Here is a 22,211-nt window from a genome sequence, read left to right on the forward strand (position 1 = left end):
ATGGCGGCGGCCCCGCTGTACTGTGTCTGCCGGCAGCCCTACGATGTGAGCCGGTTTATGATCGAGTGCGACATCTGTAAAGACTGGTTTCACGGCAGGTATGTAGGTTATAATGTCCTTTAGTTATGTGGTCCATTAGACGCGAGAAACACTTATTGTTTATTAAAGAAAGGCGACGGTTCTATAAGCGGTGTTGACTGGTAGCTAACTTAGCTTGCTAACGCTAGCGGTGGGCGACGGGGGTTTAAATCGTATTGACACGACTTTACGAAAGAAAGTGGGGTTTCGTTCTCTGAAATAAGCTTGAATTTAGCCAGTTTGTTCTGCTAAGGAGACGAAAACATACAACTTGTACCTGGTCTCTGTAATTATGTTGATAATCAATGTTATTGACTCAAATACAGCCCATGGCAAATAGTTTTTATCCACTAATATGCGGATCTATCTGGATTGCCGAGCTGTGTCAGTCAACCTGAGTTATCGCAAGCTTTGCGGGGTCATGGTGACATACAAAAGGATGCATATTTGCCAGCTGCTTATATTCACTTCAGAGATAAGTTTAATTTTGTTTTTTTACGTATTAAGAGCCTGTTAACCCAGTCGTTGTATGCCAGTGTGTGGATCCAAGCTCGCAATCTGGCTCAATAAATCAGGTTATTCAAGGTAATGGCAACCGCAGCCAACCTTTTCCTTGTACTTTTAAACTTGATTACATAAGCTGCATTTCATACACAACTTCTATTTGTGTGGACACAAAGTGCAGGTTATTGTTATGCCTGATATGTTTAATATTCAATTTTAATACATACACATTTCAAGATGTGTATGTAGCCTGAGCTATTTGCATTTCGATGTGTTTTTAGTGGTTCACTTTATTAGAAAGCAAATGGTAGAGAACAAGGAGCTTGTTATGGTCGGGCTTTTGATTGACAGCTCGAGAAATTTAAATCCCCCTTTCAAGCAGAGAAGGCACATGGCATGGGACCCCTAGTGGTGAACAGGGGGATTATTTAAAGGTACCATGCAGGCATATTTCCCTGGACTGCTTATGGTCTTTTTTTGTCCTATTTTCTCGTTTTTTAATGTCCTAATGTCATTACTGATTACAAATTGGCCATTGGTGTTATAGATGATTTTTATGACTCCTGCTGTGTGTGGGTGAGTGGTGGCTGTCAAAATCAAAATGGGGAGATTTGTATTGTGTAATAAAACCCTTTTGTGCGTCTGAGCATGTATGGCCTAAGATGTCAGATTTTAGTCACACATGCTCTAGTCTACACCCTATATTGCGACAGATATCTTACACTATGGGGTCAAGATCATTCTCTGTACTGTTTTTGGGTGACAGAGTGGTTAATTGTACAAACTGTACTTTTAATTGGGCGATCAGATTCAACCCTGTTATCAGGCCAAGGTGCCTATTAGCAGGACGGGGCTGTTGTGTTGCTCCCCTTGGGCTCTGATTCTGAGAAGGACGATAACAAGATTGCAAATTGCCAAATTATATGTAGTGTGTCAGACACAGGTAACCAACAAGACCTGACTCTGTGTAACAGTCACTTTTTATCTAAGTCCATAGGCCGACTTAGACAAATGTTACACATGACCCGTTCTTCAGTCCTTTGAGTCAGCCTGTGTGGGCGCATCTCCACGGCAACTGTTTATGAATACAATAATCTGTTTTTGCTCGTGTTGAAATGACGGAAGCCATTGCGTAACCACATTAAGCGCACTGCCAGAATTTGTGTCGTAATCAGAGCCAAAAAAGACTGGCTGTGTGTCATGTGCCAGCAAGCAAAGGAACAAATGTTGGAGCTTCCCCCCATTGATGACTAATAAGCAGATACTCACACAGAGCAGAGCTCCAAAAACTGCCACATTTCCTGCCTCTTTCCCACGAGGCTGGCCAGAAGGAAAGGGATATTCTCTGGCTGTGGATGATGGCACGCCGATGGAGTGGAAAGGAGAGGAGCTCAACCTCCCGGAGCCTGTTTGTCACTAGCTGAGTTTGTGTTTGTGTGGGGGGACTTTGTCTCGCTGCCTCAGTTTCTGGAGAGTGTCCTGGTTTCCGTCACCTGTATCTCTCAGCATTTCAGTACACAATACAGCCCTGGACTTTTAATGGGATGAGGACTTGGGCATGGAAAACAGAACACTGTGTGGTTTATCTGTGTCGGAGTCGTGATCAGTGAGGAAAGCAAAAAGAACATGTATTTGTCTTTGCTTGCATTTATAGACTCCCTTACTGACACACATGACCCCCTGCAAACATTATACAGATACATTTCCTGGTCTATCAGGGACCCGCATATGGGTCCAAGTTTTTCTCTCTTGATACTGATTCAACTTAAAGTATTGATCCAATACTTTCTTTTCCCCACATTTATAATCTCTATGCCTCACTGTATGTTGTTGTAATAGTACTGATGTATGAGTGTTTTATTAAGCATTTAATGTAGATCGGTCATGTCATGGCTGATACCCTATCCTCTTAATAGGTCAGTAAGGGCACCTATACTGCTTCAGCGTAATGGATCAGTGCATCAAGATACTGTTTTTAGATCAGTCATTGTTATACATTCTATAGCAATGGCCATTTGATATGTCTTTTAACTGCGAGAATGACCAACCAAAGACTGATTTCCCTTCTTAAATAGTTCTATCGAAAAAATATTTTGAAGGGATTAAAAATGAATGATGAAGGTTGAGTGCAACTGCCCTGAAAGACTCCCCTAGGCACTGAAACCGACTACGAGGGCCTGTGGTTTAGGTTACAAATGTTAGTTTGAACTCTGTTATTTACCATTTAAAGCCTCACCTAATTACAAGACTTGCCTCAGTAAATGGATTGTTTCCAGTGTTTCCAAGAGGCCAATTTGCATCAACACTGTGGATGTTGCCGTGCTGGAAATCCTCACCGGGTCAAGTCAGATCACAGGGCTTACCCCAGTGTAGGTGTCAGGCACTCTGGTCAGCCTGTTGTTGGATTTAGGTATAGATGGTGGGGGTGATGATAGACCAGCAGGGCTCAATTGGACAGAGGGAATGATTGATGGGCGCTCCAGCTAGCCAAGTTCAACGCACAATCCGTCAATGTCGCACAGAGTGTGAGCACGCTAAAGAGAGATGGATAGCCTCCACAGAGTGCCTTTTTAGTGTTAACGCTAAGTGGATGGATGGATGAGTGGAAGGATTCTTCTTTTTTACGACTGTTGTCCATGAAAGAGACGTTTCAGATCGTCTGTTTGGATGTTTGATAAGTTAATTGGCCAATGTGAGTCTCTCTGGGCGGGGAAACTGAATTACTTTCAGCTTGATCAATGTTGATTAGGGGTCAACAGCTTCATGTATTGATTTCCAGTCAGATTGAATTATGATATTAAAGATATAGCAGTTCTGCCATTTGAAAACTTAGATCAGATATGTCACTTTATAAATAGTATTCTGCTTAATTTGGGCATAGATTTGGATCTCTGCCATCTTGAATCCAAATCAATGTAAAACTGTCTAGACAGGCTAAAATATAATATGGATATTTGACAATTGCTTCTTAGTCATCTTCTGTTCAGAACAATAAGCTCATTGTAATTTATAATATATTAAAAATGCTTATCAACAAGCGCAGAGAGAGAATTGCATCCACAAGCCAGTCCTTTAGGCGAGTTCAAGCTAAGTTTGTTCACTGATGTATTTCAGCAGCAGACAGTCACAAGACTGATTACTTTGTAGGTTTTACAGGGGCACTGGAGGCCTTAAGACAACCATGTTGAAGACATGTGTGAAAGCAGAGCCTCAGTGCTTGGAGCCTCAAGGCAACTCAACCTGCACCAAAAACAATTAAGTTGTTAAAACTCCCTGAGGCACCCCGACGCCCCATAAACAACATAGTGATCCTCTTTTGTTGTTTACCAGCTGACTACAGAGAGCTGCTTCAAGCTGTAACCACTGCAGAGATGTTAGGTCGCTTTTAAGCATAGCTAGATGAAATTATTTAACCAGTAAGGCCAAAATGACAGATCCCTATCCATCTGTCAGGACTCAGTGGCTCTTACTGCTGTCCAAGTCCAGCACTGTTTATGTAAGCTTTGGTTGAATGCATTAGGAGAACGGCTGGAGGAGTCAGGTGCTCCTCTGGGGTAGATAAAGATAGCCAGGTGTGTTTAACTGCCCTCATCTCCTCTCTATCTCCATCTTTATCACCCATCCATTAGGGATCTGCCAGTTCCCTAATGTAGGCGTGTCGCTGCCCCATGCAGAGCAGTTATTTAGAGCTTAAAATAATGGTGATGCCCGCCTCCAGCCTTTGTGTTTCTGCACCGATCATGGAGGACAATGAACCCCTCACAGTGCATGGACTAATGAATAAGCCCTCTCAGTCACACAGGAAGGAGGCCCTTGATGAGAGGAAGTGGAGGGAGAGGGGCTGTTGATGGCAGGAGTTTAGCCAAGTACACACATCTCCTCTCATTCAGGAAGGGATGTTTTGCTTGGTAATCTGCTGCAGTGGCGTCAGAGAACAACCCTCCAGTCTGAATAAGGCGAGGTTTCGTTTTTATCTTTGTGCGACATATTGACTGTACTCTGTCGCCTTCTATCACAGTGTTCTCTGCTGTTGTCCCACAACGTACGATAACGCTATCTCATTAAGTATTAAAATGACGTCAATTCATTTGTCTCCAATCTGATCCTCGCTCTGATTTGCTCTGCAAGCAAACGAAGTTCACGTTGTTTCAAGAACTGCTTGCACACTCACCAGCTTTTGCAATGATGCAATACATCATCAAGCCTGAGCAAGGCAATAGGAAACACTTGGCCCTCTTTCCCTTTCAGCTGAGTTCCCCCCCTCCCCCTTTTTTTCTCTATCTCAAGTCACACGAGCTTGGGTGCCTTGTTAAGTAGTGATCATTACAGGTGACACATAAGCTGAGTCAGGCCAGCGTATGTGGCACAGTGCCCCAATTTCCCTCTGTGACATTACATAAAGGAAAGTACCAAGTGAGAGGAGGACAACAAAGTCACCTCGGCCGAACACACTCTGCTCTCACACATCTCGACGAACCCGGCGGCAGAGAGCTGTGACTCATGCTTTCCCCCAGCGAACAGCCACATGTTTGAACCAAGATTCCTGATACATGAGCTAGGCTTAATACTACAGCCAAGCACTGCACAGTGTTATTGTTGGTCATCCGCTTGCTCACGTGCAGGAGCAGGAGTGTTTCTTTTTTGCCATTTCCTATTTTTTATAGTTTTTTCTATGGATGTTGGAGGCAAAAAGTAACTAAAGTAAAGATAACTCTGACATAAACAGGCCTACTTAAAGGGAAATCAAATCAGTTGTTAATGTATTTATAATGATTGTGGTAACTAAATGCATATTATGACACTTTCACAGAGCTTAGTAGAAATCTTGACAGGCATATGTGCTTGTTTGTGTTGTATGTGATGAACTGGGGAGAGGGAGCTACTGTTGGTATCCTGTTAGTACACCAGACAGACCGGATTGGGGCCAGCATTCACACGAGCTCACCACTTCCTGATGAGTTAATGGCCCTCAGCTTTATTTCCTTTACAGTTTCCTGCAATTTCTTTGTAGATCAAAGCTGATAGCAGGCTGCCATTAGCAACGTCCCTCCTGGCCTTTTAAAGCAGAGGATATATCTGCAACAAATCCATCATTTACACCCTATGTCACTATGCTGGCTGTCAAACTGAAGCCAGCCACTAGGAGTTGGAAGGAAGGAGTTGATGGAGGTTTGAAGATGGTAAATTCTAAGTGTCAAGTCAGTGCGCTTGCAGTTTTGTGATGGATTACATAATGTAATTCCTTCCTTAGGGTCAGGCGTCACAGTGCTAATGGTGCTTAGCGGCATGTTTCTTAATTAGCCGAATAAAAAGCAAGCGGTGGAAGTGAAATAATTACATTGGCCTCTGTCATGGGAGAAGTCAGATTAGTATGGTCGGAGCTTGGTGAGTTTGTAAAAAAAAATGTTGTCTGATCAGCAGTAAGTGACTTGTCTGGATGCACTAAATGTCTCTCTGGCTTCAAATCAGATTTTCCAAACTATATGTTGTCCAACATCCATGTTTATATTATGATTGTGTTTGTGCATGCCAATAAGTGTTTGAGCAAAGTAAACAAATGGACACAGATTGCAGGAAGAGTAATAGAAACGCACATTTAATGGTTATTTCCAGGTCAATATGATCTCATAAAATACAATCATTGTCTTCAGATCTCAAAAGTCACTCTAAAATGACATGCATGATGGTGGTCTGTGAGGTACAGAGGGCCCTTTGTGCGTGTGTGTGCGTTTGACCTCTTCTTCACATCACGTAACCATAAAAATGACCTGTGCACATGCCTGAGTCAAACAAACATGCAGCTTGACGTTTTTTGACTCCAAATAGCCATTGGTGTCCATTCAGGCTGAATGGCAACTCGGTTGCTGTTCATGCTGCTCTGGAATGGGGCTCTGGTATGCAGTAGAGGAATGCATGTGTGTTGCTGCCTGCGGTCTGGCTGTTGCAGGACAGTCGGGGGTAGCGGTATGAGCAACACTGTTGCAAATCCTTGGAAGAAAAAATGCAAGACCATAACAAACGGCACGAGCTGTAAAAGCAGTCGAAACTCAGCCGAGGATTTGACCTTATGCTGCATTTATGTAATAACGGAAGAACAGGAAAACATCCCATTATTCCACCGTGGGAGTGTTCACGCATATTCCAAGATGGCTACCCGCACTGCTAGCCTTGTAGTTACGTAATTGAATAGCCTAAATGAGCTACGTTTGCTGTGTTATGTATTTGGAGTGGTTTATTAACAAGTAAAACCAGATACAAACAAATCTATAGCCCTGGCTTTAAATTTAGCTGAGTCCGTTGTATTAGTGTTCATATTAGATTTGACTTTGCCGCCAATTTACCACCACTTTGTTGACACTTGTTGTGGCCCGATATCTTCGGGCTCGTGCTTCTATGCTAGTGCCCTTGCATTATTATTGTGCCAAGGCTTTGAAATGTGCTTCCTGCTCATGTCTCTAAAACCAGTGAGGCTGCCGAAACATTTGTTGGAAAAATATATCAGAGGAAAGATAATTTTCCAGACCCAAGCTGTACTTTGCTTTTTCTCAGTGTTTGTTTATCCCAAACCTGTAACAACCTGACGTCTCCTCTGGCAACACACACAGCGTTTGACGTTTGCTTGGGTGTGATTTAAACTGTTTCAACTTGTCCGGGTCCAACAAAGAACTCAGTGGTGCCCACGAACTTAATCAACACAATCATGTTTTATGATCAGGATTATTGTTTAAGATTTGACACTAAGTAAGCTTGATATCTTTCTACTTTTACAACATCCCAAAAAAGCATTTGAATGTGCTTGCACATTGGCATTAGTCAAGATTTCTTGCTGAAGAGACTAGAAATAAGTTTGATAAATTAACTGGCATAATTGATTAATCATTTAAGTCCAGTTCTAAGTAAAAAATGGCAAAAATTCTGTGGTTCCAGCTGTGAATATTTTCTGATTTTCTTTGTCTCTTATGATACTAAACTGCCCTCCATCTTATTCGGTTTCTACCAAACATGGAGTTTTTGACTGTCGGTCAGACAAAAACCAGACATTTTAAGTCATCACCATGGTCTCTGAGAACCTATGATGAGCGTTTTTGCTTTTTTCTAACATTTTATTGACCAAGTGATTATCAAATAATCAAGAAAATAAGCTGTAGATTACGGATAACGGAAATAATTGTTTATTGCAGCCCAACTCTAAAGCAAAAATGTCTCACATGAGGTGGGCATGTAGGATAGATCCTGATTCATGTTTAAACATGTTGGAAGAAGTGTGAACTTGTATTAACTATCTCCTGTCCATCTTCTCCAGCTGTGTGCAGGTAGAAGAGCATCATGCAGTGGATATCGATGTTTACCACTGTCCCAACTGTGATGTCCTACAAGGACCCTCCTTGAGTGAGTACTGCTATTTGTTATTAGTGGCATGTTTCCTTTGCTTTTTGTTTCTGAGAGGACCGTGTTTGATGAATGAGATAAATGTTAAGACTGAGGGAGGGATGCAGACAGATCCCTCCCTCAGTCTTAACATTTATCTCATTCATCAAACACGGTCCTCTGATTCTCCGCCATACATTTACATGTCTAACCCTCGTTCCATTCAGTTTTTCCCCTCCCACCTCTGTCTGTGTATGTTGGACTGGTCCCAGGGGAAAAGGGCCACTCTCTGCAGCATTACTCAAGTCTGATTTTTTTTTTTTCTTCTAAAGGGGGGAGGTGGGTCAACCCCGACGAGCCCAGAGGGCAGACATTAACAGGCTAATTGAATGGTATTGTAAGCCCTCCACTTTGATTGGACAAGCCCCTCCATCTCCATCTCTTAGCACGGGGTTGAGTAGTGAATTAATGTCCTTTACAAAAAAAGGTGGTGATGTGCATAATTTACCACTTTGTTGGGAGAACAAGCTTCAAGAGGGACGTGATAAAATTAAAGCGAAACAACCACGTGAACCTCTGACGTCTCTGTTCCAGTGAAAAAGCGCAACAACTGGCACAGGCACGACTACACAGAGCCAGACGATGGATCGAAGCCGGTTCAGGCTGGCACCCCAGTGTTTATCAAGGAGCTACAGACAAGGACTTTCGCCAGGTAGATATCAATTTGGACACATGCACATGTGTACTCATAAACTGCCTCACCTGTCAACCCAACCACCAAGAGTCGAGCCCTGTTTATATCTGTCTTTTATTCGCTGTGATAGAAAGCAGTTATTGTGGCGAGCAGATGGTTTGCAGTGGAGATGGTGTTGTTAGATTTGTGTTATTGAAAAGCAGCAGATAATTGATTCTTCAACTTGCTCAATGTCGTCTTAACTATCAGCAATCTCCACCGACATCTGCAAACTTGCGAGAGAAAACACAAGCAGCCCAAACTAACCAATCACAGTTTTGAGGAGGCACATGTTAGCTATGGTGTAGCCTACAGTTTAGATATGGTGGCTACAGAAGCTGCAATTACTTTGAATACTCAATCAATATGTAAATACTGTCCTTGTGATATACTCAGATGTTGCTCACTTAAAATTCTGCCTTTTAAAAAATATCTAAGGGGTCAGGCTGTTCATAAAATGACAAGTTTACTGAACTTATTATGATGTTATTTCAGTGGCGAGGAGATTCTGATGCGGATGAAGGGTGAGCAGGTGACACCCAGGTATCTGGAGAGACACGGCTTCAGCTACCCCATAGCGGTCACAGAGATGGAGGATCTGGGACTCAGACTACCAGCCCCTACTTTCTCTGTCAAAGATGTGGAGCAGTATGTGGGTAAGGACTCTTAATAACGAACTGGCTTTATTCTGCAGCGTAAAACAGTTGCCGTCAGTTGTATCAAATGTACAATAAGACATTAGTGTTTATCCTTTGGGAAGGATGTGGGCTCTGTGATTGGGATCCACTGTAGCCTCAGTCTGCTTAAAAGCTAATGAAACCACCCAACACCAGCCAGCTAAGTGGCCATCGTTGAGCAGGCGCCATCTGTGTGTCAATTTGAACAGGTTTCCAAGTTCATGGGGTTTTAACCCACTTATCAGGCATCAGGCGATGCCTGAATGACTTCTAAATGAGTGACGTCTAAGCTTTCACTACCCTCTATATGACCACTACGCTTCCTTATTGGAACGGCCTGCCACTTCCCAGCTCCTATTACAAGCCCATTACCAAGCCCACCGGTGTTTTTATCGTTAAGTTCAGATTACAGACTCCCCCTCTCACTTTATCTCTCTCTCCCATGCCCTATTGAGCATTAAGCCAAGGCACAGGTGTTGTGACCAGGGACTGGGTGTAGGGTTACATTTCTTACAGTTTGAAGACAATGGGACAACAGGGGTGAACGCTGATGTACTCTATGTCTCACTAGGGTCTAAGCAGTTGTGTAGCCAACTTAGTGTGTGGGCCCAGTGGTAGAGCATTGATGAATGGTCAGTGGACGTTTTAGGATGGATGTTGCGTAAATACGGCTTGGACTGTAGATTGATGTGATAGTCACTGAACAAAATATAAATATTTTTATTTTTATGATCCACCACCTTGGTATATGGTATGTGAGACACAGAGTCATTTTGAACATACAGCACACCACGAACAATACATGGAGACTTAAAATGAGACGACTCAGAATCAATCCCAGGGGATTAAATATAATTGTTATTGCAAAAGAAATGAAGAAGCTTGAGTGTGCTGTTTAAGATAACATATGACTGGTTCACCGGTTCACTTACAGACCTTTGTTGCATGTCTTACCCCTCTCTCCCTCCCCATATTTTCTGTCTGTATCTCTATTGTCACCAGGCAAAATGCCCAAAAGTAGTTTATATAGTTATATGGATAAACATTTTTGAGAAAAAATAGTTGCTTTGCTCAGGCAGCTTATGGAACTATGTGGAGCAGCAACACCTGATGATTAAGTAATACAATAAGCATGTATAGAAATGCAAAAATATTGTAATATCACAGAAACCAAACTTACAGTAATGTGATACAACATAGGATTTGAAAGTACAATAGTATTTCCTATGCGAAGCCCAGCAGAAAAGATAAAATGCTACTTTATTTTCTGCATTACAACAGTGACTTGTACCTCTAAAGGTGTATTTGTGATCTTACAGAAATCTACTTTCTACCCGGAATGATCAAATGTTTGCTCGGAGCAAAACCAACGTTTAAATTCAACATTTTCCGCAGTCTGCACCAGCCACTGCCCCGGCCTGTGCAGCAGACGTAACGTACGTCCAGTGAAGAAGAAGAAATACTGGATCTAAACGTTGGTTTGACCCCGGGCAGATACTTCATCATTCAAAGTGGGCCGTACACATCTGTGGGTTTGCAAAACTACCTTTGAAGAAGCTGCTGGATAACGCGTAAAAAATAACGTTTTGGCTTTTCCCATAAGGTTTGCATAGGAAACACTCTGTGAATGAATTACGGAGTAAAGTACAGAGTGAGGTCACAGAAGGGGCTATGATATATCATATTGTATATCTTCCTGTATAATTTGATCATTAATGAGGGAAACATTTTCTTTAACTGATTTCAATTAATGCAGTAAGAAGAGAGTTACAATTACCTTAATTAATGACCTCTTTAACATTAATGGGTGTTATAATATATTACTGCTACATCGGGACATCAGGTACCTCAAGTGCCTCTCTAGCTGTGGATTTCGGACATCATAAAAGGTTTTTCTCTGTCGGGTCTGTGAAGCTGGTGTTTGAGCTTGCCGTTGTGTGGTTACTGTGTGTGACTGACTGCCTTTACTCCAGCTGTTCTCTGTCATCAGACGCTGGCCAGCTGGGCCTTCAGAGGCGTTTGTGAGTGCAAGTGCATGTGAGTGCATGTTTGTGTGTGTGTGTGTGTGTGTGTGTGTGTGTGTGTGAGGGGGAGAGAGGGAGAACACGCAGAGGGGTAATAAAAAAGGTGAGTGGGAGGGGTGTGGGGAAATACAACAACCAGCTGTCTTGCTACACACACTGCACCCCGGTCCTACTTCCGGCCCCATGTGTCACCCGAGTGTGATTTGTAGCGTCCCAAATGTTAGCTGTGTTGCCTCTGCTTTGACTTCTTTTTTCTTTTCCTTTTAAGCATCTGTTTTCTGTCTCATACGCGTAAACACACACCACAGAAAGAGTACCCATATACGCTCTCTTTCTCACATCTATACACGTATTTCTCTCTATGTTCGAGGTCTCCCACGCACACACAGGCGTTAAACGTAGCAGCCCTATCACCTCCACCCACTTCTCCTCCTCAGGGACTGGTGGTCTGGACAGATTGACAGATTGTCTCGCCTGCCCCCCTGTACAACCCCTCCCCACACTGCCATATTGGTGCCAGTTTCCCTCAGGGCTTGATGTCTAAAAGCACATGGAGATGCCAGCGGGCCACTGACCCCAGTGAACCCAACGCCCACTCAGCAGCCAATTAAAAAGTTTTTCACTCTGGAGTCACTGACAGCAGAACTTCTGTATAATATTTTATGACTAAACAGTACTTATCTCCCGTCTAGGTGGCGACAAAGTCATCGATGTGATAGATGTGGCTCGGCAGGCTGACAGCAAGATGAAGCTCAGCGAGTTTATCAAGTATTACACCAAGCCACATCGACCCAAGGTCCTCAACCTCATCAGCCTGGAGTTCTCTGACACTAAGTAAGCTATGCTCAGTAAGCACAGATTCCTGATAAACACAAGTCAAGTGCTTATATAATCCTGCAGTGGACCTTGAGTAATTTATTTTTTGGCAAACTACTGTTCTTAAGGTCAAGAATGAACTTGCACACTATTATTAATATCCTCTGTGATTTATCAGGAGTTGTAGTAATTGTTGACAGTTAAATTCCTGAGCACTTGCATTTTAAAATTGAAGTCGCAGTGGTTAAAATGCACATTTTCACTTTAATGTTTAGCTACTAAATTTGGGTTGGTCAGACAGAACAAACAATTTGAATAAGTCACATTGAGCTCTGGGAAATTGTGACAGGCATTTTTCACTTTTTTCTAATATTTTATAGACTAAATGATTACTCGATTAATGATACAATATTGATAATAATTGTTAGTTGCAGCCCTGATCTTAAGCCAACCCTGCTATCAGTGTTATTAACTGTATGAAACTCATCTTGTTTCACTTTCTGCTCCACCCTTTTTAAGGATGTCAGAGCTGGTGGAGGTTCCTGATGTGGCTCAGAAGATGTCCTGGGTAGAGAACTACTGGCCGGACGACTCGTTCTTCCCCAAGCCCTTTGTCCAGAAGTACTGCCTTATGGGGGTCAAGGACAGCTACACAGATTTCCACATAGACTTCGGAGGCACTTCCGTCTGGTACCATGTTCTCTGGGTGAGTGTGTGCATGAAAAAGTTGCCCTTTCATTTGTCAGGCTCAGTGTGTTTGTGTATACTGAAGTGTTTGGGGCAGGCGGTCATGGCTGATTAGCTAGAACTTGCTGAAAGGTCACCCTGCTCCTCACATCTACTCATCAAGCAGCTCCGGGGGCAGCACTGCTGTGCTCGCATTGATGATCTCACCCTCCCTCTTCCATAAACTTCAGCTGACATTAAGTTCAAGGTGTTCGTGGGTGTTTATAACAGCAGCATCACCACAGCTGCCATGCTCAAACACTCACAACATCAATGTGTCATTAAAGTGTGGCGGCAGTTCACACAAACTCCTCTTCAACTGCTTTGCAGGGTGAGAAGATCTTCTACTTGATCAAGCCCACACCCACCAACCTTGCACTATATGAGGCATGGAGCTCTTCGCCCAATCAGAGTGAAGTGTTCTTCGGGGACAAAGTGGAGAAGTGTTACAAGTGTGTTGTACCCCAAGGAACCACCCTGCTCATCCCTACAGGTCTGTGGTTATGTTTATGCTTGTGTGTGTTTTTATGTGACACTGTTAATCATGCCTGTAGTTTGGTTCATTTGGTTTGGACCAAGGAAAAATGGAGAAGTTGTTGCCTTTTATTTCTGGTTTAGTTCGCGTTCATGCTGGCTTTTTACAAACAAACTTACCCCATGGTTACCAAATAATTTGCATAAATATATACTTACATATATTATTATATATTACTTCCTGAGCAGTTGTCAATTAGCAGATGGATTTGATAGTAGCTGAGCCTTTGAATCCATGCTAAAATTACACATCTACTATAACAAAACCCTGTGGTTGGTGTGTTTGCTTTCAAACAAACCGCACCACAGTCTGCTTGGAAACCGACTGAGATCCTTCTTCTCAAACGGTCTCGGTCCAGTTATTTGGTCTGCACAAGGGTTTGATTGATAGCTTTCACCCCAGACTAAACAAACCACACTAATGGGAAAACTCACCAGGGTTTTGACTGAACCGAACAAGTTGGGTGTGAAAGCACCTTGTCAGTCTTGGATGATCCAAGCACAATACATATTTCAGACACTCAGGCACACGGCTGTCTGTATTGCTAATGTTACATCATTGTAGTTGGTGCCTGACGAACTCTTCTGCACCAAACTCAGCTGACCTGTTGTCTGGATTTGTTTGTCTTTTCACATGCATTCAAAAGTTAAAATAATCATGCTTCCCATGGCTCCTGCCAGGAAAATACAGGCCTCTTGAAGGTCCTCTATCATTGCCAAGGGAAAATAACAGAGGGAATTTCTTCCTGAGCAACAACCCAAACAATTCTTAATGATCATAATTACAATGGAAAAATGAAGAAAAACAATGCTATTATGTAATATGATGAAAGCAGCCATGATGGTGTAGATCACAGCTTTGCAATCTTACACTCCTTTAACTAGCAGTGTTGTTGTTGTCAATTAGAAGTTTTTTTTCAGGGTAAAAATATGTTTGTGTTTCATGTCACTAACTGAATATGACATGCTTTCTTTCAAGGAAGTGAATGTCTCCAGTCATACAATTACCCATCCATCAGTCTCTCAATAGACCTTTTTAAGCCGATAGAGTTCCTTTGCTCTCCCTGTGCACCCAGTGAGACAAAGCTCAGTTCAGCCAGTCAACTGCTGGACGTCCTCAATCAGTCTTCTACCAATGCCTTCTCAGCAGGCCCGAAGCAGCGTTGTAAAAGGGAGCTTTTGGCAGAGAGGGTGTGGAGAGGTAGGAATTAAATGGGGGTCAGAGAGCACAGTAGGTCAGTCAACCAGTGCATTATCAGCCCTGTCTATCAGACTTACACCAACCCCCTCCAGACTCTGCTTTCTCTCACTCTGTGTTGTGCAAAGAGTGCTGTTTATCTGAGGGGGAGCACATCATTGTAATGACAACCTTATCTTTTTTAAGTCTGGCTGTAGGAGGCGAAGAAGTTTGTTTTTGTATGTGGGTCTTTTATGCACGGTCTGGTGCTGTAAATATCTACATATATTCCTGCAGATCACTCAAACTTCCATGTTGTAAGTTGTTGTCAGTTTGGCTGTTTGAGTGTGTCATTCTTGCAGGTCAGTCTGTGGGTAAGTTGTGTAAACCCCTGTGCTTTGGCGCCCCCTACAGGCTGGATCCATGCTGTTCTCACCTCTCAGGATTGCATGGCGTTTGGAGGGAACTTCCTTCACAACCTCAATATTGGCATGCAGCTCAGGTAAACGACTCAGATAACACAAGAATGGTTTGATCGTGTTTCTTTTAATTTAATCTAGAAACCAATTTGTGTTTGTTACTTTATCACTAAAGAAAGTTTGTATTTCATCTGTTGGTTTGTAGGTGTTATGAAATGGAGCGTCGTCTGAAAACCCCAGACCTCTTTAAGTTTCCGTACTTTGAGGCCATCTGTTGGTATGTGGCCAAGAACCTCTTGGAAATGTTAAAAGGTTAGTGTCAAATATTTATATGAGGGTTCGTACAAAGTCTTGAAAGTTTGGAAAATGCTGAATTTTAACAGTTATGTTTTCAAGATTAGGAATATACTTGAATTCGAATATACTCCTGCTTGATTTTCAAAATGTAATTTCCAGGGTTCAATCACCATAATAGCCTCTAAATTTGCATGTTTTTGCTGTCCTGTGGATACCTTGCATCTCCACAATGTCAACTTTTCATAAACTAAGAAAAGCAGCTCTGTTTTCAACTTTGTGACAATGCATTTTTAGATAACCCTGGGGATTTTTAAAAGGTTTATTTCAACCGAAGAAGAAAGGGAATTGTCTCCATCCACAAAGGAACACTTAATACATAATACTACTTAATAAGTTCATGTGAAAATTTGAAACTCTCAAAACTTGGAGATGCATAGTTTTCACTAGACAGAGACGATATGAGCATCAATGTAAAAAATGGCCGATGGGAGGTCACAGTGCAAAATGATTTACTTCTCCTTTGGATCATTTTAATATTTAATTTGTTTTAAGTTTTTTGTCCATTATTTTTACAGGTTTAATTCTTGTATGATTTCTTTCCTCTCAGAGCTACGAGAAGACAACTATCCACCACCAACCTACCTAGTGGAGGGCGTCAAGGCTTTAATCAGTGCACTGAGGACCTGGTTGAAAAGAGAGGTGAGAGTCGGCCACAGTGTTCTCACGGTCATCTCCATGCACCTGCATCTGACTCTGCCATGAATATCTGCAGTCCAGATGGTTATTGTTACACAGTCGGGGACGTCACTGCTGTTTGTTCTTATCTCCTGGACGTGCGTCAGTGGCCAACAACAGGCTTCTTTCTGTTCACTTCTCCTGTCTGAATGTGGTCGGTGTTGGCTTTGCAGGTGACTGAGCCCAGCAGTGAGGTACCAGACCATATCAGGCCGAACCATCTCATTAAAGAGCTGACTAAGGAAATCCGCTACCTGGAGGTAAGAAAGGGACGAGGAGGAAAGGATATAGGAGAGGGCTTGACCTTTTAAAGTTTATGTAGCTGGTTTTAAATATTGTAACATGCATTTGTAACTTGTTTAAGAGACAAATTCAGGACCGTCAGTCCTCAGATGTTTCACTTTTTTGTTATTGGACGTTATCAAATGTCGTCATGGATGATGTCCTTTATTTAGCAGTGGCTATCATCATAAAGCACACTTATGTTCATACATTTTATGCAGGTGCTGCGTACCAATAAGCTGCACAAACAAAACTTGATAGAAACTTGATTCCATTGTGTTTTTGTATTTTCCATCAATAGGAGGAACCAGTCGGTGGTAGCAAGCCAGTGAAATCTCAGGGAAGTGGGTGTGGAGTAGCATCTGGATCCAATGGCTGCCCGGCCACTCGCTCCACACTGGAGAAGTTGAGCCAGGCCCGGCGGGCGAGAAGGGCCGCCAGGCGGCTGAGGGAGCAGCAGCGCCAGGCCCCGAAATTGCCCTCCAACCTGGACATCTTAGAGCAGCACACCAGGGAGGTGCTGAGGAGGCTGGAGGTGGGACTGCTCGAGGAGGTGAGTATCAAGGAGCAAAGCAGATCACAAATACTGTTTTTCTTATCTGCTTTTTTTTTTTTTTTTTATAGCTCTGAAACAAAATAGTAGCTCAGTGTAGATGCTCCCTAAGTGTATATATGTGGACTAAACGATGTAACAGGCTGTGTTTATTGACTGAGGCTGGTCTGTGCTACTTAGGATGCAGCGTTCTGTGCCAAGGTTCACGGGAAGCTCAACAAAGTGTCGACTGCGTCAGCTGCTGCTGCAGAGTCTTTGGATGACAACCACCTACGGCTGATGCTTGTCAACGGCAGAATCATCAGGTGAGAGCTCACTTCTCTCTGGTCAACACAGCAATGTTTGTGCTTCTTATTAATTAAGGCTCAGTGGTCATTCACGCCAACTAAATGTACCTAAATTTAGGAACATTTGTTTAATTTATATGCATGATGGCACATTAAAATCTTTGATTCATCAAACAGATCACAATCAAGAGATTTTAGGACAGCCAGGCTTTTGATGATGTGAATCTTTCTATTCTACAGTCCAGTTTCTCTATATTTTATAGTGAAATAAAATCTTTTCAAACGTGTCTTTGTGTGTGCAGAGACATGAGGCGGCCAGCCAGCAGCCCAGTAAAGACGGAGGGTGAACGGTCATCTGATGGCCAAGACCCACCAAAGAGTTGTGTGGATGTGAAGTTGGAGAGGACACAGGACAGTCGAGAGCAGCACAGCACATTCGAGAAACCCACGCTCCTCAGTGAGTCACCAGTGGCTGCTGTTGTTGTTGTTATTATTATTAAACACATATTTTGGCAGAGAAATTGAAATCAAGCATGTTTGCTCATGGTGTGTTCCTGTGTTTCCCAGGGGGTCTGGAGAGGGTGAAGACTGAACTCAGGGAAGAAGTCTCAGGACACTCCAGTGTGTCAGATGTGGAGTCAGACAGTGACTCTCCCACAGAGGTAACTGATGTGCAGGATCTTATATTACACCTTGTTATCAACAGTGTCAGATGCATTAACACTTATTGATGCATCCCCTCTAATTTTAAAAATTTGCTTCGTCAATGTAGCATAAAACGTCATCGTCGTCGTCGTCGTCGTCATCGTCGTCCTCGTCCTCCTCCTCCTCTTCTGACGAGGATTCAGAGAGTTGCCAGGAGGAGGAAGAGGAGGAGAGGGGCTCATCTCAGCAGAAAGGCTCAGGACACACCATAGAGCTGGACCAGTCTGGCCAGAAACTCAGGCACAAACACAAACCACTCAAACGGTGAGAAAGATGTCGAAAATGGTCCCATCAGGGCACCTGTCAAAGCTCAAACGTGTATTATGTTTAAGTGCACTGAGAGGTGATCTGTAATCAAGTCCTGTGTGCTTCCTGCAGAGAACGTCCTACCTCACCCAGCACAGAAGAGGCCATTCAGGGGATGCTGTCTATGGCTGGTCTGCTGTGCTCCTCCAAACCGGAGAAGGTAGCCTCGTCCCAGGAGCACTGGTGGTCCAGCCCTGGCCACTGCTCGCCGCTGGAGCAGAGGGAAGCGGCGCAGCACCAGCACCGACTGCAGGGGGACAAGAGCCCGATGGACAGCCAGGGCAACAGCAGCGAGGCCTGGGACAATCAGGGGCTCCCCAGCCCCCTCAGCCGAAGCCACGGCAGCAGCCCAGAGACGGACTACCAGTACTGTGATCCCTCAATGTCTCCACCGCTGCACCCCTCCAAGAGGCACGCACCCAACCCCCCACCAATCAGCAATCAGGCCACGAAAGGTTTGGAAATCAGATTATTGTTTTTACTTCTTGTCAGCAGAAAGATGTTTGTGCAGAGTCTGATGAGAGTGTGATGTGGAAACTAGAAAACCTCCAGTACACAAACACTTAATGAACAGACTTTTCAGTGACGTAGGAGAGGTCTTGCATCCAGCAGTGAAAACTATGTACGTATTCAGAAATTCTGGATTTTACAATGAGGGAGAAGGTGTAGTCATTTTAAGAATTTTAAACCAGAGAATTGGATTAAAAGATAACCAACAATCAAATATTTTGGCAACAGCAGTACGATGACGTGCAGAAGGGATTGAGAGAAGCGATAATGCAGAATTCATATGATTAATGTGGGAAAATAATTTATGGCAAATAGACATTTCAAATTTGTCGAACTAAGGCCAAGTCTATTCAATGTGTACATTTAATATGTAGGAGTGTAAACATTAAAGCTAAATGACAAAACATTCATATCTGTAGAAATTCGGATTTCATCATTAGTAACAACTACCTCAGATTCACTGGTTTTAGCTTCCGAAATGTTAATAATTGCTGGTTTTCTTTGTCTCCTATGATACTAAATAGTAAATAATCTTATTAGGTTTTGGACTGTTGGTCAGATGAAACAAATTTAGCCAACTTGTGCTCTAGTAAATTGTGCATTTTATTGACAAACTGTCTGACAATTTATAGACCAAGCTATGAAAATAATTAGTTGCAGCCCTTGTAGACATGCACTGTAAACATTCACCCCTTTTTTATGCTCAATTCTTATGCTGTTCTCCTCTAATCAATTAATCCCATTAACATATGGTCTCCTTTTGTTTGTTTGTTTTCAGGCAAGCGGCCCAAAAAAGGAATGGCCACGGCCAAGCAGAGGCTGGGGAAGATCCTGAAACTCAACAGACACAATCGAGTCTTTGTGTAACACTCCAAAGTCTTCAAAGGCAAAAAATGATATGTCGGGATGTATTGAGAGAGAAAAAAGAGAAACATTTGTGTATTTGACACTTTTGTGCTGTAGAAATGGGAGAAGAAGAAGAAAAAAAAGAACACACTGCCTGGAGACGACCGCAACTGAACGAATCTTGACACGTAAAACACGCTCACTGTGCATGCTTAGGAGACAGGGTATTTGAAATAAGCAAGTGCACGACTTCACCACAAAGCACACTAAGAACAAAACAGAAAGGAGCAAGGGGAAGCGGAGAGGACGGGCTTGTCATGAAACGTTCTGCTGCAGGGAAAAGGTGGACTGAAGCTCCTGCGGGCATTTAAATGGACAAAGGAGACGGCTACCAAACAAACAACAAAAAAAAACGCAGCAAGATATCGAACTGCTTCTGATGCCAAGATCACCTGCGTCACATTTACTAGTATTTCCTCTCTCCGCTGATCCCCTTCTCCTCACAACCTTCATGTCTTGCTTCATGGCCGTCTGCGACAAACTGAACAGGATGGAGGAGCAGATGAAACGGAGCTGTATCTCGAAGCAGGGTCTTTTTTTTTCCCTCTGGCCCTGTGGGGGGGGGACACGAGGTGCTAAGGAGGAGAACTGAAATTTCAAAATGGTGCTCATTGTTTGTACTTTTTTCCACTCATGCTTGTCCCTTCCAGCCCTCACCTCCCTCCCCGATCCCCCCGAATTTATCTCAATCACACCAGCAATAATGACTTTGAGGAGAGGAAAGAGTGAGAGGCAGCACTTTGGTGCATCCTTCCCCCCCACGATTCTTCTGTTTGTAGAAAAATCTAAATCGGTGCATTACTGACTTGCACAATTTAGTGCAAAATATTCTCTCAAATCTGCACTATGTTGTTTGATAGTTAGAGGGGAGTCTGTGTTTCTGAGCAGTTGTGGCTGAAGGCGAGTTGCTCAAAGTGCTGCCTCTGAATTTGTTTAAAATAGGAATTACGAGTCGAAAAAAACGAAGATGGCGAATGACTCGCACGATATCCTGATTAATTTATTTCTCGTTTTATGTGATGTTGATTTTTTTTATGTGTTATTTTTATGGATTCTGAATGATGTATTTATTAATTGAAAGAGATAATGATTTTATTATATTTTGACCCTGAAACCTCAGCTATTCTGAGGGCTTTTTCCTTTTTATAGGGGGGGTTTTCTCTTCTTTTTTTTTTTAACTTTAACATACTTTTTGTAAATGTGGATGTTTTAGAGTTCATGTGATCATCATCTGTTGAGTAGCAATTTACCTACAAATCTTTTACCTTCTATTCTGTCACCCCCTCTCTCACATTACCCAGTTGAATAGATCCTGCGTTGATTCCTGTCTGTTCTGGTTTCCTCTTCTCCTTGTAGCCAGAGGTGTTGGGCTATGTGCGAATAGAAACTAGATTAGGTTGAGAACTTCCATATCTACACCTGAGCTTCTTCAACTAGTGCCACTTAATCATTTAGCAAAAAAAACAAGTATTCTGAGCCACTGTGGTCGATCCAAAGTAGTCGATGCATTCAGAAGAAGTGAACATTTGAGGAACTTCAATGGGATGAGTGAGGTTTTTCCTTTTAAAAAAAAAAAAAAAAATACTAGTGCTGATGTGTGTTTTTGCTCGGGATGCGCAGTTCTTCACTCTCAGGGAATGATGCCATGGACATAACCTTCGATTAACCACCAGCCACGTCATGGATGCAGACAGGACGCTCTCAGCACTCACTCAAGACTTTAAGATTCACCTCGTGCTTTGGAGTTGCTGAGGTTTGTGTTTCATTGCTCAAAAAGGAGAAAAAAAAATTCATGGTCGTGGTTTTCAAGTTGAAAGGAGAAGCTGTGCTTTAACCAGTCAAGTCATTGTACCTTTTTAGGCTAACTTTTACAACTTCTGTTAACATGGATTTGGTATTGTCCCCCACTGCTTAACACACGTTCAGCTCAGTGTTATACAGAAAACACCTTTGTTAGGTTGACTCTAAAAGACATGTCACACATGTAAATGACACCCAGGCTAATTGTTGCCAAGTAGCTTTAAGACCATTGAACAGCGTGAGACTTTGAAAGCTTTGCTCAGGTTGACTTGTTGTGCACATGACCTGCGAGTGACTGTGATCGATCATTCAGCCCTGATGGTGTTTCACATAATCCCAACACAAAGAACAATTTACAAAATGAGTGTTAATCACATTGCCAGACTGATTCCTCCTTTTTTCTTACACTACACTTTAACCTTTGAACTTTTTGCATGTCAAGTCATTGAAACCACACGAGCTGGCCCGCAGGCAGGGTTTGTTATAAGCTGTAGTTTTCATCGTACAGGATCTGTCCCTTTTTTGCTTTTATATGCAGCTCTGTTGGCATTTGTGTTATGTGTGTTGGTTCTTGCTATGGTTTTTTTTCCAGATTTAAATGGCTTATGATTTAAAATATACAAACACTGGCTAACTGTGACACTGTGGATGCGTTGCATTTTTGTTTCTGCATTTCAAAAATTGCGTGTAAATAAAACTAATGAAAAGAACATACTTGTCTTTTTGTCAAGCCCAATCTTATAACACCAGCTGTGTAGACACACAGAGACAGAG

At 42.7% G+C, this 22,211-nt stretch overlaps 1 protein-coding gene across 1 annotated transcript; it reads left to right on the plus strand.

Moving 5' to 3' along the window:
- Window positions 1-20,663, plus strand: kdm7aa (lysine (K)-specific demethylase 7Aa). The gene is made up of 18 exons (XM_070928730.1): window positions 1-98; window positions 7,886-7,971; window positions 8,545-8,662; window positions 9,179-9,339; window positions 12,077-12,218; window positions 12,720-12,906; window positions 13,257-13,419; window positions 15,052-15,139; window positions 15,262-15,368; window positions 15,961-16,052; window positions 16,262-16,348; window positions 16,672-16,923; window positions 17,104-17,228; window positions 17,513-17,667; window positions 17,778-17,872; window positions 17,983-18,179; window positions 18,294-18,676; window positions 19,510-20,663. The coding sequence occupies exons 1-18, from the start codon at window positions 1-3 to the stop codon at window positions 19,596-19,598; spliced, it is 2,625 nt and encodes an 874-aa protein (XP_070784831.1). The 3' UTR covers window positions 19,599-20,663.
- Window positions 20,664-22,211: the final 1,548 nt, after the last annotated feature.

The sequence above is a fragment of the Enoplosus armatus genome, chromosome 22 (genome assembly GCF_043641665.1).
Source record: "Enoplosus armatus isolate fEnoArm2 chromosome 22, fEnoArm2.hap1, whole genome shotgun sequence".
Taxonomy (NCBI): Eukaryota; Metazoa; Chordata; class Actinopteri; order Centrarchiformes; family Enoplosidae; genus Enoplosus; species Enoplosus armatus.